The sequence below is a fragment of the Coturnix japonica genome, chromosome 8 (genome assembly GCF_001577835.2).
Source record: "Coturnix japonica isolate 7356 chromosome 8, Coturnix japonica 2.1, whole genome shotgun sequence".
NCBI lineage: Eukaryota > Metazoa > Chordata > Aves > Galliformes > Phasianidae > Coturnix > Coturnix japonica.
In genome coordinates, this window is record NC_029523.1 from 12,016,038 (window position 1) to 12,033,262 (window position 17,225).

At 36.7% G+C, this 17,225-nt stretch overlaps 1 protein-coding gene across 5 annotated transcripts in view; it reads right to left on the reverse strand.

The window, feature by feature from the left end:
* The window catches only part of FNBP1L (formin binding protein 1 like), a 52,941-nt gene that overhangs the window by 4,454 nt on the left and 31,262 nt on the right, over positions 1 to 17,225 (reverse strand). For 4 of the 5 annotated variants that reach the window (XM_015869951.2, XM_015869954.2, XM_015869952.2 and 1 more), the window contains exons 3-13: positions 14,002 to 14,055; positions 12,390 to 12,537; positions 11,934 to 11,996; positions 11,287 to 11,391; positions 10,646 to 10,774; positions 8,788 to 8,934; positions 8,033 to 8,236; positions 5,650 to 5,808; positions 2,586 to 2,600; positions 510 to 619; positions 100 to 232 (exon numbers count right to left, since the gene is read on the reverse strand). In XM_015869951.2, coding sequence (XP_015725437.1) covers positions 100 to 232; positions 510 to 619; positions 2,586 to 2,600; positions 5,650 to 5,808; positions 8,033 to 8,236; positions 8,788 to 8,934; positions 10,646 to 10,774; positions 11,287 to 11,391; positions 11,934 to 11,996; positions 12,390 to 12,537; positions 14,002 to 14,055 — 1,267 coding nt within the window. The remainder of the gene's footprint in view (positions 1 to 99; positions 233 to 509; positions 620 to 2,585; positions 2,601 to 5,649; positions 5,809 to 8,032; positions 8,237 to 8,787; positions 8,935 to 10,645; positions 10,775 to 11,286; positions 11,392 to 11,933; positions 11,997 to 12,389; positions 12,538 to 14,001; positions 14,056 to 17,225) is intronic. The other variant, XM_015869953.2, reaches the window with a different exon arrangement.

Sequence of the window (17,225 nt, forward strand, 5' to 3'; positions counted from 1 at the left end):
AATCAAGTAGTTTCATGGCTGGTACACACGTAACCCATAAGGTGAAGTACAACATTACCATTCATGTACATTTTGTAAGAAAATGTTTTCAATGCTAACCTCATTCTTGTGTATTTCCATCCGAAGACGGTCCATGTTGCTCATTGTCTCAGCTAATTTTGGCTGTAAACTGCTTGGATCACCCATCTGGGGATTTTTTTCATAGACATCTCTCATCTTGATGAGGGCATCTCTAACAACACAGAAAACCCCACAATAATTATAAAAATTATATACATCTGTACTGGTTCCTTAAAGCAAAAATAATGTTTGTGTTTGAAATCTTAGCCTGTGATTAGGGTTCACGGATACTAAGCAAAGATACTGTACTGAAGCAGAATCTACATATAGCAAATAATCAATTTAAAATGCTTTTAATAGCTTAGAATAGCTTATTCTCTCCTAATTTTTCAAGTTTTTGGCTACAGCATAGGACTTGAAACAGACAAAGAGAACCATGATGCACTCACTTTTGGTCGGTTTCCTTCTGTAGTTCTCTGTTGAGTTCATCAATTCTCTGCTGAAGTTTCTTGCGTCGTTGTTCTGGAGGAAGGTGGCTGAAATCTTCCATTGCAGGGCCCTGAAAACATAAATAGGATTAACACAGGTAGCACACACATCTAGACAGTTGAACTGACATCCACACATGGACGGTGTTCACTGGAAGCAAGATGGAACTTCTTAGAACTCTACTTGACACACAGCTCTTTATAAAAGAGCACAACAGAATTAATGTGGTTTTGGTGCTATCCTGTAATCACTCATTCAAGGTTCTTTCTACCTTCTGTAACAGCTGGCTTGGTGTTGCAATTAATAATTTGTAGATTAAGCACTAATTACTCTAAAAAGCTGAGCCACAAAACTCCCTATTTTAGCCACTGCCCCAGTGCAGATTTAGCAAAACCAGCATTACTTACTGAACGTTTATTTCAGTCAGAAGAAAAAAATCTAAGATGTGTATATAGTACTAACAGCATGTATATAATAGAATGCTTCCATGGGCTGTGTTTTTCAGTGGCTACTTGGATGCTGTCAAAAGAAGAACACTGTCATTTGGACCTTTGTTCCAAATATTAATAGAGTTTTCTTTCAGAAGTTCATCAATCTTGCTAGAAAGCGTATTAAAAGTATCTCAATTAGACTTAAAGTTCTGACACATTTTACCTCAAGTAAAACCAGTTCACAATGCGTAGAATTTATACAATCAGACAAAACTTGCTCATATATTCCAAGGAACTTTGTTAATTACAAACAAGAACAGTTCAAGGGAGGGAAAAAAGCCTGCTAATTTCAAATGATTTTCTTTTCTTTTCTTTTCTTTTTTTTTTTTTTTCCCTTAAGCTTAAGGCCAAGTATTGTTATGAGCCCAAATTTGCAAACGTTTGAATGCAAGCTCATGCTAAAAGTATAAATGGTGTGGTAGTACTGGCCTGTAATAAAGAATGGGGGGAGATTTTTACCTATCATGTGAATTTGATGTGCCAGCTTTCCTCCTAGAGTGTGAGACACCTATAATGGTTTTTAAGAAGGAATACTGTACACATACTGATAACAAAGTTACAGTACTTTCTTACAAGTATTTCTAGGTCAAGAAAACCTGCCTGCCATTACAGAAACCCTCACAGACGTAAAATGAGCTGGACAGCATTTCTTTTGACAAGCAGCAGCCTGACAAATGTCATTGTCAAGATTTTGACACAAGCAGCCTTAGGTTCAGCTGCAGTTCCAAGTTCGTAGATTCCCCCACATAAGATGGGGGATCTTCTTGCCCCTCAACTTCTTGGTTCTTCTCCACTTGCAAAATCCTGATCTCTCTGCTTTTTAAGATGGAAATACATGGCTCCATTAAAGAAAAAAAAAAATAGAATCAAAGTGTGGTGTTTCAAAAACAAAGCAAAAGTTTCGTTCTGAGAAAACAAAAAGGCTTCCAGGTGCTTCTACACACTACAGAAAAGCAGATAATCATGCACTTTGTATCACTGTTCCTTACAGGTCAATTAGTTAAAAGCAGTGAGTAATATTCAGAGGAGCACAGTTATTCATGTGAATTTTACTGACTTACTCTTCAAAGTTACAGTATTAATTAAGGGACATTTTTCATTTAATAAAAAAGCTTTCTAATACTCCTAAACATAAAGGATCGTCTCCACTGTAAACGTCAGGTTAAATTCAAGTGCATGAGTTGTGCAATATTCACTATTCCTCTTTCAAACAAGTCTTGTAATTTTTATGTATACTTATTTTATGCTGCTTTAAAAATGATTTCTGATACAGAGAAAGCACTGAGTATTTCCATCACCACCTGATGAATACTGGCCAACCTTTCAGTTCCAAAATCACAGACTAAATTGCAGACAGATCACAAGTCTCATTATCTCACATTAAGCATGTGGATGACTAAGAACATGACTGTGTATGAGAGTGGAAAGTCGGAAGATGTATTCCAGTGCCTGACTTAAAGCAGTTATGATATGGAAACACTTTCAGGAGATTAATTCATGCTATCTTAGCAGAAGTACAGCAGACAGATCAGCACACGGGCTTACCATCTTCACCGACCACTGCACAGTTCATTTGAAAACAGAAAGAAACGGGAAATTACTCACATGTAACGACCAGTTACAAAGATGATTAATGCCTAAAAATGTATCTTTAAAGTATTAAATATTAATATTTCTAACTATAAAAATACATTCTACTACGAGCACGAGAACAGCAAAAGACAATAATCAGGAATGCACTTTTGTGTTAAGCACGACCAATTGAAAAGGATCAGTAGATGAGAATAGGCAGTTTAACTTACAGAATTATAGAACAACTTCTTTAGTTTTGGATTTGAGTGTTTAAATAATACACTTAACAAGCTTTTATTGTGGGAGAAGAAACAGCACACAGCCAACACTGCACAAAACAGCAGAATTTGATGATGATGAAGTACTGAACAGCCATATGCAAAGAATTTATTTACAGCAATCCACTCCTATCACCTTCGCAAGGGTAATTTTCACCTTACTATCACAGAAAGCTACACTAAACAAAGACCTTTTTCAAGTTAATGATTTTACTTTTTGTAAACAAACATTTGGGTCAGCATTGCTATCCTACAATGTTTTACTTATTCAATCTGGAAGAAGGAAATAAACAGAATCCCAGGTGTCATGGCTTTGCTTTCACATTCGCTATGCTTTCCATGACCTTTTACAAGCCTTTCCAGAGAACGGCTCAGCAACTTAGGAGACAGACAGATACCTTGATACAACTGTTGACAATTAGAATTTCTAGCAATAAGGAAAATGTGAACATACTTCCCAAGAATACCATGGCAGAAACCTCAACAAAGTCCACAGGTATAAAATGGCTGCAAAATAAACTACTTCCTTTCTCTACAAAGAGCCTCCCAAGAAAATACAGAACAAGGTTTATGTATCACTGTTCACAACACAACCATTTATGGATCGAGCAGCACTGAGGAAAGACCTTGTAAGTAAATGGAAATGCTAAGATTTTGGAAATAATAAGCTGCATGGAATAAATGTATTAATGAAAAGGAGGCGTGCCTATACCTCGGACTTTTCCCCTAGCCTGCTTATTTTGTACAGACTGAGAACTTCAGCTGCTGTACACTACATCCTCTGCACAGCAGATGGCAGGAAGAATCCTAATGCACGAAGCACGGAAAGAGAACAACTTCGTTTTGTGATCTCTAGTGCTTCAAATGACACGTGGGGCATAAAAAACAGCATAACCAATATGCTTATTACCTGATCTTCACTCATGGATAAATCTTAAAGCAAATTAAAGTATCACTTGAAAATTCTGCCTGTCAGTACTACTGGGACATAGATTTCTGGGCACAAAACTATGGAAAACACAGCACTTTGTATTAGGAGCTATTAGGAGCTGAGCAGAAAGTATTACAAAGATATAAGTGGACAGTGACGTAACATCTATTAAAATTACAGTACACATTTAAAGATGTTCAAAACGCAAGGTCTTAAAATGTTTGCAAGGTATTTCAAACTACATAAAACAAAATGCTCATCTGGAAGGCTTAGAAATTTCAAAGTATTTGATACTGTGGGATAATTGAGACAATCCACACTGGATGACAGCAGCGATCCCTAGTAACTTCACAGAATACTGTTCTATGTTAAGTTCATTCCATTTTACAACACAATCAATATATTATTAGGAGTACAGAACTAAAACACTTTTGTTTTCCACGGGCTGTTTTTAGTTGTTAGGAAATTACCTTTTGCTTCAGTAACAAATTCTAGAACTACTAAGATTATAAGGCGTCAATTTGTGAGGACTTGATGTATCCAATGACAAACAAAAAGGTGGCGGTTAATCAAGATCTTTGCTACTTCAGCAACTTCAATTCATTTACTCACTGAGTAGGTAAGGAAGGAATCTTCACAACCAAAACAGATTATGACAATTCAGAAAATAAAAGGAAAAGCTTCCCTCCATCACTACCTACAAAATATCTGGGGGCCTGATGTAAGATGCCACAACGTGATTTAAAGGAAGTACATTAAAGTATAACTCATTTCTGAATGATATCAAGGGAGCCTCTAAATCATTAACTTTACTGCAATACTACATTGTACTTTGATCTCCACATTACAAGCAGCCATTCTTAATGCACATGAGCAAGCAAGCTGATTTTGTTTTCAAATATGAGAAAATCATGAATTAAATACAATCAGATACATCCGATTATCTCATTATAAAGATCACTAAGCATCTGAAAACACGCAAACTGGGCAGCTTCTATTTCACTGAACTAACAGGAAAGCAACCATACATTTATCACTTGTACTGTAAATGTTGCTAAGAAACCACTTAACAATTCTCTTCTGTCATCTTCCACACAAATTCTATTTGCAGAATGTGTCACTAATAATTGATAAATGAACTGATAAATCTCAGAAAGTAGCACTGGTTGTAATTTTCAATACCTTTACCTCAAAGGTATCTCGGCCAAAGAAAAACAATTTGTTAATCATGACATTAAGAGGATAATTTTTCAGAACATGAGGACTGCAGAATCTGCAAACACTGTGTGCTCAAACATCTGAGGTACAAAACATAAACAAAACTTCTCCATTCTCAGTTCTGTCTGGACATTAACTACAGTTACTTCATTAGATGTAATGTAACTACATTACTACATTAGAAGTCAGAGAATAAAGTGATGATCCGCGAGCTTTTTTTTATGGTTACCATTTATACCTTGTGATGCAGTACTGCAAAAATATGTTATATGATGGTAGGAAAACATTTGTGAATGTGAACAACAATGAAAAAAGGTATCAAACACATGCTGAGCACCCTCTTTATAACACCTTTATTTTAGGCACAAGTGTATGGAATGTTATTAAAAGTGTTTGTATTATTTTAGTTTTAATCTGTTGGCGAGGTCTGTATAGTATGAAAAAAAACCACAAACCAACAACCATCACGGCATCCTAAAAGTGACCTTATAGCTCAGTATTACTTAGAAAAGAGTAAGCCTTATAATGAGGGTGAAGAGCATTAGAAAAGCCACATCACAAACACACTGTTCATAGCCCATCATGCATTTCAACTTTTTATCCAACTTACCCCTCTTTTGAGGCTTCTGAAAGAAGGAATTCTGGGCTTCCCTGTTTTTATGTCACTCATGCAATAATGCACTGGTTCAATGGAGAATATGGGATACTGGGACCCATTAGGAGTACTGGATGTGTATAAACTAGTAGGGGTTAGGGGTGGGGACTGTGGCTAATGTGGAAATAAAGAAAGCAACAAATAAGCCAAATGTTCAAAGTGATTTTAAAATGAAAATTCTGTCTTATAAAAGCAAAATTTCCATCTATCACAAACACCTTTATCGTTTCACAGACACGTTTATGCTGTCGCTGTGCGGCTCTTAAAAGGTTGCTGCCACAAATTAATCTCCAGAGACAGAGGAATACTTAAAGTTCAAGACTCAACTTTCCTAAGATGTTAAAAAGATTCCAAACCTGTTTCTCTGTTCTGTTAGAGCAGGAAGTTCTGCTTTGTCCAACTTTATTTATGGTCATTCAGGAAATTTGTGCAACTGTGCTCACATTTTCTTCCTACAGTTTGATGCACCTGACCAGGTAAGCTAGAAATAGAACTAGTATGTACGTACTTGGAGAATGACCAAGAAAGAGGTCTGTGAGACCTCTGTAATCAAACTGGACTTGCAGAATGGCTGCACAGCATCCCTAACCAACACCATCGCTAGAACCTGCCCTGCTTCCTTCCTCCCCTTTTCAACAGTTCTTGACATTGTGTTTGCCTGCCCTGCTCTCACTGCTTTTGCCTATTCCCATCTTTCCATTTTCATTGCTACATAATTCATTTCCCTTTCCCAAAGGCTTTTCTGTCTGACAACATCAAAAAATAGGTAAACATACACAAAGAAGTCAAAACCAGCCACAGTTCAAGCTAAATGAAGGCCCAAATGCCACCACAAATACCTCAAATACAGTAAATTAGTACTTTTGCTTTGGTTTTCTATTAGCTAATATTTTGAAACACTTTAATAATGTTACGCATTTATATTCTTATTGGAAATATTAAAAATAACATACTGTTTATGTAAAATATATATTCTGATATAATCCCTCCCCATCCTGCCCAAAAATAAAAACTGAACATAATCTTCCATTTATTCCAGGTACTTAAGGAAGAATATGTGGAATTTACACATATCTGTGACTCCTGATAGGAAATGGGATGTAGCACTCGTAGTCACCTCTATGAAGTGAGCAAACTGGGGAAAAGAAAGAGTAGGGAAATAGTCCTGGCAGCTTTCTTCAGCTGTCATCATGCTACAGAGTATCTGATATCTACAGGAAGCATCCAGACCAGAAGCACCTTTAGATGGTCCCTGTTTTACTGTCTGTGGAAGGGAGTAAGTATGTGCATGAGCACACATGCAAAATTCTTGGATAGAGGGCTTATTACCAAACTGGTAGTCATGACTGCAGCCAAACGCAATAAAGATGGTAGCGTGCTGAAATGATAAACTACTATCAGTCATTAATTATACTGCATGAAAGGTAAAGAATCAGTTTTCATTTTAACACAGCTGCAGTTACACATAACATATTGAGGAAGAGAAAAAGAGTCAGCTGAACCTTTTCTGCAAAGATCTGCTTGCTTGGAATACTGTCAACTGGAAAATAAGTCCCAGCCCTCACAAGTTGTACAAATCGCTTTCTAGTGTGGCAGAAACCAATTTGGAGCATTAAAATAATCTCACTGAACTCCAAGGGAATCATTAAAAAGACTCACTCACAGGCTCTAATACTAGCTAAAATCCTAGCATAAAATTCAACTATGTACCTGCTTTCAATCTTTTCTTAAGCATGGGCATATTTTTATCTTTTCCATAGTTACATTTGCTCTGAGATATTCACCTGCATGGAGTATGTTTGATCAGCTAATTACTCTGTTTTAATGTTTTCAAAACTAGTGCATTAAATTAAAGAAATGCACTATTCCTGCTGATAAACAGAGATAAAACGTGACATTTTAAGGGAGGTTGCTTTTTGTAGTATTAGTGATCTGAAGCCTGCCTGATTCCAAAGCACAAAACACACCCCCTTGATTTCTTTTGCTTATTTTTACATTCAAAATCAGCATTTTTTCTAGGAAATCACAGAAAGTCTTTACAGCAACTCAGAAAAATTAGAGAAGTTGGAAGCTACTTTTGTTTACTGTATTTCAACCTATGTAGAACGTCAAATAACAAGTAAAACCCATGACTGGACACAGATCACTAGGAGAACAGGAAAACTTCCTTACACAAAAACCTCATTTTTAATATTATAAAAGCACCCAACCTTACTCAAACTGTACGTGATCAAAACACAGTGGAGGACAAGGGGAATTAAAACAAACCATTGCTATTCCCAATGGACTCTAAATCTTTACATTTTAATTCTCCAAACAGTAATTTCAGAATTGTTACCTTTGGTTTTTTTCCAAATAGCCACAGCTTTCCTTTCGCTTTGCCCACTGTAGTTTTTGAATCAATTCTCATTCCTTCCTGCTTTGGTGTACTGATGGTTCCATCAGAGATAGTTCTGTAAATATTCTGACTGTAGTCTTCGAATGGAAAATCTCCAGGAGGTTCAAAACCAGATTTGAAGCAGTCTATCACCAGCTGGGAGTCCTGAACAGGACATGAGTGAGTTTAAAAAGAAAATCAAGCAGTCATTGAGAGAGCAGAAGAGAGAAACACAACAACATAAATTTTCCCTTCAAGTGCAAAGATGTGGAGGTGGCAAACACACAGGACATAAAACACAGGCTTTTGGACTGAAGATAAAGTATGCTCCTTTTTTTTTCCCCCTCAGCAAAACCCAGCAAACAGTTCCCAGGTTCTCATTGATTTAAGGCAGAGCAATGGTTTATACCCAAATTAGACTCCATCTTTTTAGACTTCATCCAATTTAATGTCACGTACCAGAGAATGTTTCAGGATATGCAAAACAACACGTCCAAAATCATATATGATGTTAAACATCTTCAGAACAAACAATAAAATACGAAGAGAGAGAACAAATACCAGTAATACAGGAAGCAATCATTTAGACTAACACTTTTATGGCAAGTAATTGAAAACATATATAAATACACAGGATTAAGTCCTTTTCTCTCCCACTCTCCACATATCAATTCAGTTTCTAACATGCATTTCCTAAGTAGCTCAGTTCTACTTACCCTATGTTCATCAACTGATTTTGCTGCAAGGATCATCCCTTCTAAACATTTAGAGATGATTGGAATAACCTTGCGCTCAGAGTCAGCAAAGCCTTTGTAACACTCGCTAAGTTTGATAGTCCTCCTTTCATCCATTTCTTGAAGTTGCTGCAGGCAGAAGGAAAGATAAACAAACACTTATGATCCTGATGTCTGCAGTTACTGTGGTCACCACAGCGCAGTATGGAATTTCTGTGCCTTCCCCGTATTTTCAGTTACCAAACAAAACAGAGCCTAATTCAAATGTTAAAAAAGGGAGTCCTGTCAGACATGGATTTGAGATGCCCATAACAGAAATCAAAGAGTTTGTATTTTTTAATTTATAAATCAGTGTCAGGAGGACTGAACTTTTTATTGCTTATTTTTAAAGCCTGTGCAAAGTGCCTACAGCCTCCTGCTTGGTTACAAAATGTTCAGGCAAAAGTGGGAACTGTAGTGATGAAATTCTACTGTTTTCTGTATCTCCTCACTGTTCCCCTTCCAAACAACCTCTCTGCTAGTAGAAATCTCATCTTCTGTAGCTCTGCATTTACTTTTATCCTCTCTAATAAATACCTACAGTTAACAAAAAATATGAAAGGTTCAAAATATTAAAATCATACACATTTAAATTTTCTCTTTCAAATACAAACCATTTCCTTCACAAGTGTGCAAGAAAATAAAGAAAAAAAGATTACCATTATAGAAGATCTGTAAAATAAAGTCTACTAGAACACAACAGAAAATCACAAATTAAAGAGAAATACTAGTAAGATAACAGCCCATAACCTTTCACCTAAATTAACATGGCAAATAAAGAGAAGGAAACAATAGGCAGTAAATACATAAACATGTCATTAAGAATGGGTTAAGAAGATGGATCTTTCCTGTATCTATTCTAACAAAGGCAGATATCTCAAGTAGTGTCTAATTTCATCAGTGAAACAAAGCAACAACCTTAGACCTGCTAAACACCCCAGGTGCTCCGTGCAAACTTAGTAAACACTTGCAAGGAAATAATTGAGAAAACATCATCCCAGGAGAAAGTAGGAGCCAACTTTCTGCTTATGCTGGAGACTTTTATAAGACAGAAGCCATTCCAACACTAGCAAAATGGGACAACACTGTTCCTCCTGGGACTTGGTTGCAATTATTCCATCGGTGTTAATGCCAGATCTTCTATAGTACTGCTTACCAGTTAAAATATTATAAAATTCCTCAATCAGCCATCAAACATTCTGAAACTGATACACCTTCATTTGAAGTCAACATTTTTACTTTCCTTCCACTTCCACACTCCATGTACTCCACACATCTGTGATATTTTAGGGAGTTCTGTGCATTGCCTGTAACACTGCTGAAGCAATGACCACTTGGTTGGGAGTGTGGGGGAGCACTTCTGCCTCCAGATCTACCCAGTACAAACCTGCTACATGAGACACATTAAACCACGCTGTCACTGTTAGTTATGTGCTTCCCTACATCTCTTTGAGTCAATGCGTGAAAAAATACAGAACTAGTGATCAAACTTTGCATGAATGATTGCTTTCACATTTGCTCTCATACAGACGTTCAAAATTTTATCTTAAATGTTCTGTTCCATTAGTATTTCAAATCTTATAAAACCTTCACAGAAAAAAAGAACAAAGTATTTCCAGTGCAACTCTAAGCATAATTACTGAAAACAGAAACTCTTTTAATAAATGTCAACTGTATGATATTATGTCAATTTCTTCATAAAATTATCTACTATTGTACTAAAAAAGAGAAGTTGGACATTTTAAATTCTACTTTCTCCTTTAAAAACCACCAGTCATACATACTTCATTAATTATTTTACCTTGTAAATCTGAGGAATGACAATGTAGTAGTGTTTGTGTTGCTCGCCATTAAAATTCTGTAGTTGTGCAGCATATTCATTTTTGTTTTCATCAGCCATGTGTGTACGCAGGTTTAACTGCTGCTTAGCCTAGTAAGAAAGTGTGGTTGGTTCAAACACGTCTTGAGCTTTTCAGTGATACATGGCAGTATTATAATTCATTTTACCATTATGTAAAATAGCGATCAAAACAATCGTCAACACACATATCTTTACAATAAAAAGAATGTGAGCCTTAATTTATACAGACAGCCTAGAGACCTGATTTGTTACACAGAGAGTAAGTAGCAGTTATTTAAGCTCCCTTAGCCACACTGCTTAAATACATATAGAAAAAACATAAGAGAATGAACTAGACTACATACATACTATACAATACCAAATACCAGTGAGTTTGCCTACTGAAGGAAGAAAACTGATTCAGCATCATCTCAAGAATGATGGAGCATACTCCACGTACATTTACATTTTACCCTTTGATTTTGCACACAATAAGCAAGCATATTTTATACATAACTTTATATGAAGGATGTTGTTCCAGTATGATAAATACACAAAGATAATAAAGAGAAAGCAAAAAACAAAGATGGCACTGCTCTTACCTTTTCAACATCAGCCTTTGTCGCATTAGTGTCATTGTCCAGTCTTTCATAGCTTTGCTGCGCCTTCTCTGCCTCTCTGCATTCTCTCTCAAATTTCTTTTTACTCTACAAAAGCCACAAACTTAGTGCTTCATCAGCTACATCCCATCTTAATTTTGTACAGCAACTCTGAATTTTAAATATCAAAGCTTCCCTTTAAGACCTTAAATTCCCTGGGTGCCTTTATTTAAGTAAATACACCGTTAACATTATTTAGTATACCTGACATTCAATAATTCTGTCTGCTTTCAAAGTAAGTTGTGGAAAAACCGTTTCAGCTTGGGAAATCAGTAACTGTAAAGAGGAAGAGGTAGCAGATAGTTTGAGTACTACTCTTCTGCGTTAGAGCAAAGTCAGGCAACGGAGGTTAACGCGTCCGTTTTAAATACCAAGGCTTTATGTACACACTGGCTGTTTACGAGAGATTTTTAATGTTCTTTTTAGCAGTGAACTACAAACACATTGGAACGCAATTTGAGTGTTGCTAAATCTGATCTGGCCATTCAATGATATAGCTAAACATTATGTTCTAAGCAAGGGAGATTTTAACATTTCCATTTACAGAGAGGCTTTTTTCCTAATTAATAATAAACAAAACACAAGCTCACATTATCCATCTGCTTCCAGCACATGTCCAGATATTGTTGAGCCTTTCGTCCTTCCTGGAGATGCTAAAATTGCCACAAATAAGTTTGGTTTACATATATTCAGCACTGTCACCATTACCTAGTTTGTGCTCTGTTGGCATGCTATGTTACATGCTTCTAGCATGTTACCTGTACTCTTTTGAAGACATTACTACATGCAAGAACAGTATCACATAAAAAGAAAATTATACTGGCAAAAAAGCTACCAGTAAGCAACCTCCCAAGATCTTAATCCTCAGGTTTTAGTAACTGTTAACAGTACATAAAATTACCACAACAGCTTTAAACGTATTCTATAAATGCATTACAAAACCTACTTATTGCCAAGTTCGGGAATTGGGGTAAACAAATACATCAGTACATTCAGAAGCATGTCTGATTTCGTATCCTATTATAAAATCAAGATAGAGAAATTACCATTTTTCTCTCAGTTTTCAGATCATGTGAGTATCTCATTAATTCTCCATAGACTCTGTGTCCCATTTCTTCCGCAACTACTTCGCGTTGTCCTGCATAGTCATTCAGCTCATTAAGGATGTTAAAAAAGGCAATACACGATGTAAACCTGACAGAGAGCACATACACACAAACAGACAAATACCAGAAGTGAGACGGTTTTGAGTTTGCTTCTTTATATAGACTTCCTTTAACATAGTTTGTGCTCCTAATTAAAAAGAAACATAGATATATTTTACAATAAACCTTGTTTTAATGCTGATTGAATTACAACAAACAAAAGTTGGGAAAGCCTACAATGAGCCTGGTACGTACTATTTGTTGCAACGTCTCTTCAAATACATTTTATAAGGAAATAGATTTTTGTGGATGCAAAAGAAAGAAGAAGAATACTACCTGGAAAGCCCTGTAGTATAGTGGTATCTCCTAAGCTGCCAACTGAGAGGCCTGAGATTGGGAACGGATACATACGTCCCTAGGCCTGGAGGCTGAACTTGTTGCAGAGATGATGTACTTGGTAGTCTTGAGGGTGGAACATGCCAATCATACCACTCATATGCATCCCGATGGATGATCTACAGAACAAGCTTGCTATCAGCACTGAAGACAGCTGCCTGTATGCCTGCCCACCTCTTGGCTGGAAGTAAGGTGCCACTATGGCTGGCACTAAAAAGGGGGGAAGAGGAGGGGCAAAGGGTAGAAAGTGTGTGTGGAAGGGAAGAAAGAAAAAAGAACAGGCACCACATTAAAATATACATCTTTCTCTCTTTAACTGTGGAATACCTCCATCTCCATTGGCTTGGCTTTGTGCAATTTAAACACCATCCTAGAACCAGATTTCCTGTTCCCTGTAGCCTAGGATCTTTAAACAGAGTCAAAAGAGATAGAGGAAATCCTAGTGTGGATTTCCAGGCATTCTGGGCACAGCATGTACTCTGGTCACAGTGTGAAACAGCCCACATTCTTTCACTCATGTTTATCTCTGAAGGAAACAATGTATTACACTTCTCTAAATAAAAAAGATAATGGCTAAGGACCGTAGAACAAGCACCTCTCTCTTCACATAACTGTAGAGGAGCAGTTTACGCCAAACAGCTTTATGATTATTTATCATTCAGACTTATTCTGTCTCTCAAGTCAGGGAAATACAGCAAGTGTAAGAGGCATAAGCCCTTCTTGACAAGGTCAAGACACTTTCGTTTACTGTTTTCGTTTACTCACATCTGAACACCTAACTATGCTGCAGGGACGTCTATTACGCTAAGAAAAAACACAGCTCTTCTATTAAAAGTCCAAACCAGCAAACAACAAAAACCCTGGAACAAACTCCTGCTTTCAGACTTTCAGCGAGATAAAGATTAATTTGGAACACAGCAAGTACAACCTGCCATGTCTACTATTCTGAAGTACTACAGACACAAACGTGATGTGCCATGGTTAGTTATTACATCAGAACTAAGAAGCTTTTGTTGTCTCGCACATTTAAATATTTTATCTTAGAAGAAATAAAAATGGACAAAGTACACTGCAGTCCTTATTTCTTATACACAGAACTTTAGGCGCACATTTTTACCTGGGTTCCTCATCTTTGGATGAACGTTTAGGACAGTACTTCTTGACCAGATTTCTAGTAAGGAAGAAGAACAAAAGATGTTATTTTAGAGGGTGTTTTGACAAGATGAACGCAGAGCAAGGTGCATGAACAAATAATTCCTTTCCAGTCACACCATTTTTGACTCTAAGGGTCCCCTTAGCCTAACACAAGACTTAAGACACTAGAAACACTAGATTTCAACCACTTTGACTATATAAGCATTTTAAAACCTCTAATCCACAGAGACTAGATAACGTATTGTTCATTTAACAGGTTTTTCATATGTATGTGTAAAATAAGCTAACAAATAAGAAAAAGGCAAATACATGGTCACTATTTAATCACATACATCTTGAACACCGATACCCATGAACCCATGGAGGTTTTCTCCGTGACTGAATTAAGCTTTGAGTGTACATTCAGATCAGTGGTTTTAACCACAGTACCTCACAATCTTCCATGTGTGTACTTCCAGAACACAAGGCAACTTCCCTCTTAAAGAAGCACGTAACATTTTGCCCTACCACCATTTTTGTGAGTACTAGATTTTTGGTAAGCAAGAAAATCTCAAAAAGAGGATCCATGGGCCCAGCTCTTTATACTGTATCACAGCCCAATAATTGCCAAGAACACCAACAGGAACTTATCTGCTTAACGTACAGCACAAAACCTTAAGCAGACAAACCACATCTACTCCAGCCTAGAGCACAAAGAATACAGGTACATACAGAACACACCGCTGCACACATCACCCCAAGTCATGTGATGAATGTGAAATTAAGCCATACAGTTTTAAAGTTGTGATGGATGTGAGGGAAGGAGAAAAACGTGCAGCATCTTTTTTTCAAGTTCTCATCTCTCTGTGAGCCAACCTTTTGCATTTAGCCATCAGAGACCACACTTTCTAGCACACAGGATTCTGTCCTGATGTAAAATACTTTTCTCACAGCAATTCTCTTAAAATTCTGGAAATCCAAGACACAATTAATTCTTCTAGCAACTTTCAATTGTCATTTTTCTATTAAACGAGAACTACATCAGACTTATATTAATTATAACTTTATGACAGTTTTCCTTTCCCTAGGGGTGTTATTTTACAGGTAATAAAGCATTTCACAAAGCATCACAAAGCATTTCAATTGCTGGAGCAAACTGTATTTAAAGAGATTTACTACTCTAATTAAATAAACCAGCATATTAACCTTCATGTCCACCCTCACAAAATTTCCCATATTTTCCAAATATAAGAACCAGATCACTAAAATCTAGCTAATAAGGTTCAAAGTGCAGAATAGATTGCCCATTATGGATACCTCTCCTTTAAATTAACCATGACATACTTTTAAAGTGAGAATTAACTTCCCATAAAACAAGGCATGCCAATTACTTGCTTTAAACCCATAAACAGAAGCAACAGAATGTTGACAAATCTTACCATACATCTCTAATAAAATCATACCTTCCATTAAAAAAAAAAAGTTCAAGATGCAGGAAGTCCACTTTGAGTCAGTCAAGGAGGCATTTTCAAAGTGTGTTCCTGTGCAATGAATCTGGGTTATGCAAATACTGGTTCTGGTTTTTCAATCGGCATGGAATATGCTTCATTCAAACTTCAGCTTTGTGTAAAAGAACAATATTGTGTAATTAAACTATTTTACACATCCAGCCAAGGAAGGAATCGGGTACAAAACGTCAACTTTTAGAGCTGCTGTACCAGTTGTACTTTAAATGGCCTTTAAATATAACTTTTCCACCTGTCTGACCAGTAATAATTGAGTCAACTGGCCTTTGCCATCTTAGAGTAAATCCTAATTAGTAGTCAAAAATCCATTACTAATCTAATCTAAACCAAAATACTTTCCTCCAGCAGCAGCCAAGCGGAAGGGTTGGATTAGATGATCCCCAGAGGTTTCTTCCAACCTCCGCAATTCTCTGACAAAAAGCAAACAGTATCTCCAACGCTACAGAACTTTGTCTGAAACAAAATCTTGCATGTATGCTTTCTATTCCATTGCCACTGGCTGCCTGTGACTTCATCACTATGAACTACAAGCCATTTCATCATTAAAACATGAGTTTTATTCTTGTCTTCATCTAAAATAACCTTGTGCAATTTCCCATCAGGTTATTTGGAAGTCACTTATCTTTGAGGTACAGGCAGTGAGAGACTATGTTCAAACATGAAGTACGTAACAAAATATGACTGGGAGTCAGTGGAGAGCTTGTACCCCTTGTTTCCTTCTGTACATTCAGAAAGAACCACAGTAAGATCATCACATAATCTGCACATCCATTTGTACACTAAGAATAAACACTTTAAAAAATGCACCTACAAATTGTGTAGCAACTTTCTCACTAGAGTCAAAACAAGGATTGTTCTTTTCTCCATCATCAGAATCTACTGCCTACTTGGTAAGGAATAAAGGGACAATTTCTGACTGTAAAACTCAAAAGATCAAAAAAAAACCAAAACCACAGCCCAGCGATCTAATGATCTTCTTAGCTAAGTAACTTTCCCATGTTTCACTTTCCCTTACACTCCTGCATTGCTACTCGAGGCTCATTAATGACTGGCAAACTCCTGAAATTCACCTTATTAATATTCAGAAGGTGAACTGCATCCCAAGCACACAAAGCTGTAGCTAAGCAACCATGCAAGTCTTTTCAAGGAAGATTTTCAGGGGTGTTACAAAGAGAAAGTAAGCCACTTGAAAAAGCAAAAAATAAAATAAAATCCACTATCACAAGCAGAGCTAGAGCTGCAAAAGAGAAGGGCTCCAAGGTCCAATAAACAATACAAAGTACAACCACAAAAGTTAATAAATAAAGTTAATAATAAAGTGGCTAGCAAATGCAAAATTTCTAGCGAAAGGAAAAAAGCAGAGTTGACATGAACAATGAAGCATAAATGGGTTGTGTTTGTTTTTGTTTCTTTTACCAGTGAACATCAACATTTAGAAAGATCTTATCTTTACCTAAACACAGAGCCAAGTATGGCTCTCGACCAGTTTCTCCAAACCATGGGAACCTTCCCATATGTCTACAGCAGCAATTAGAGTAGTTTACATCTTTAAGCAGACCACTAAAGCAAAACAGCAGTGCCAAGGGCTCAGCTCTCACATTACCAGTTTCTGGAGGTTTTAGTCTAGTCCAATTCTAGCCAATTTCCCTGAGCTAAACACCCACCAGTATTTACAGAATAG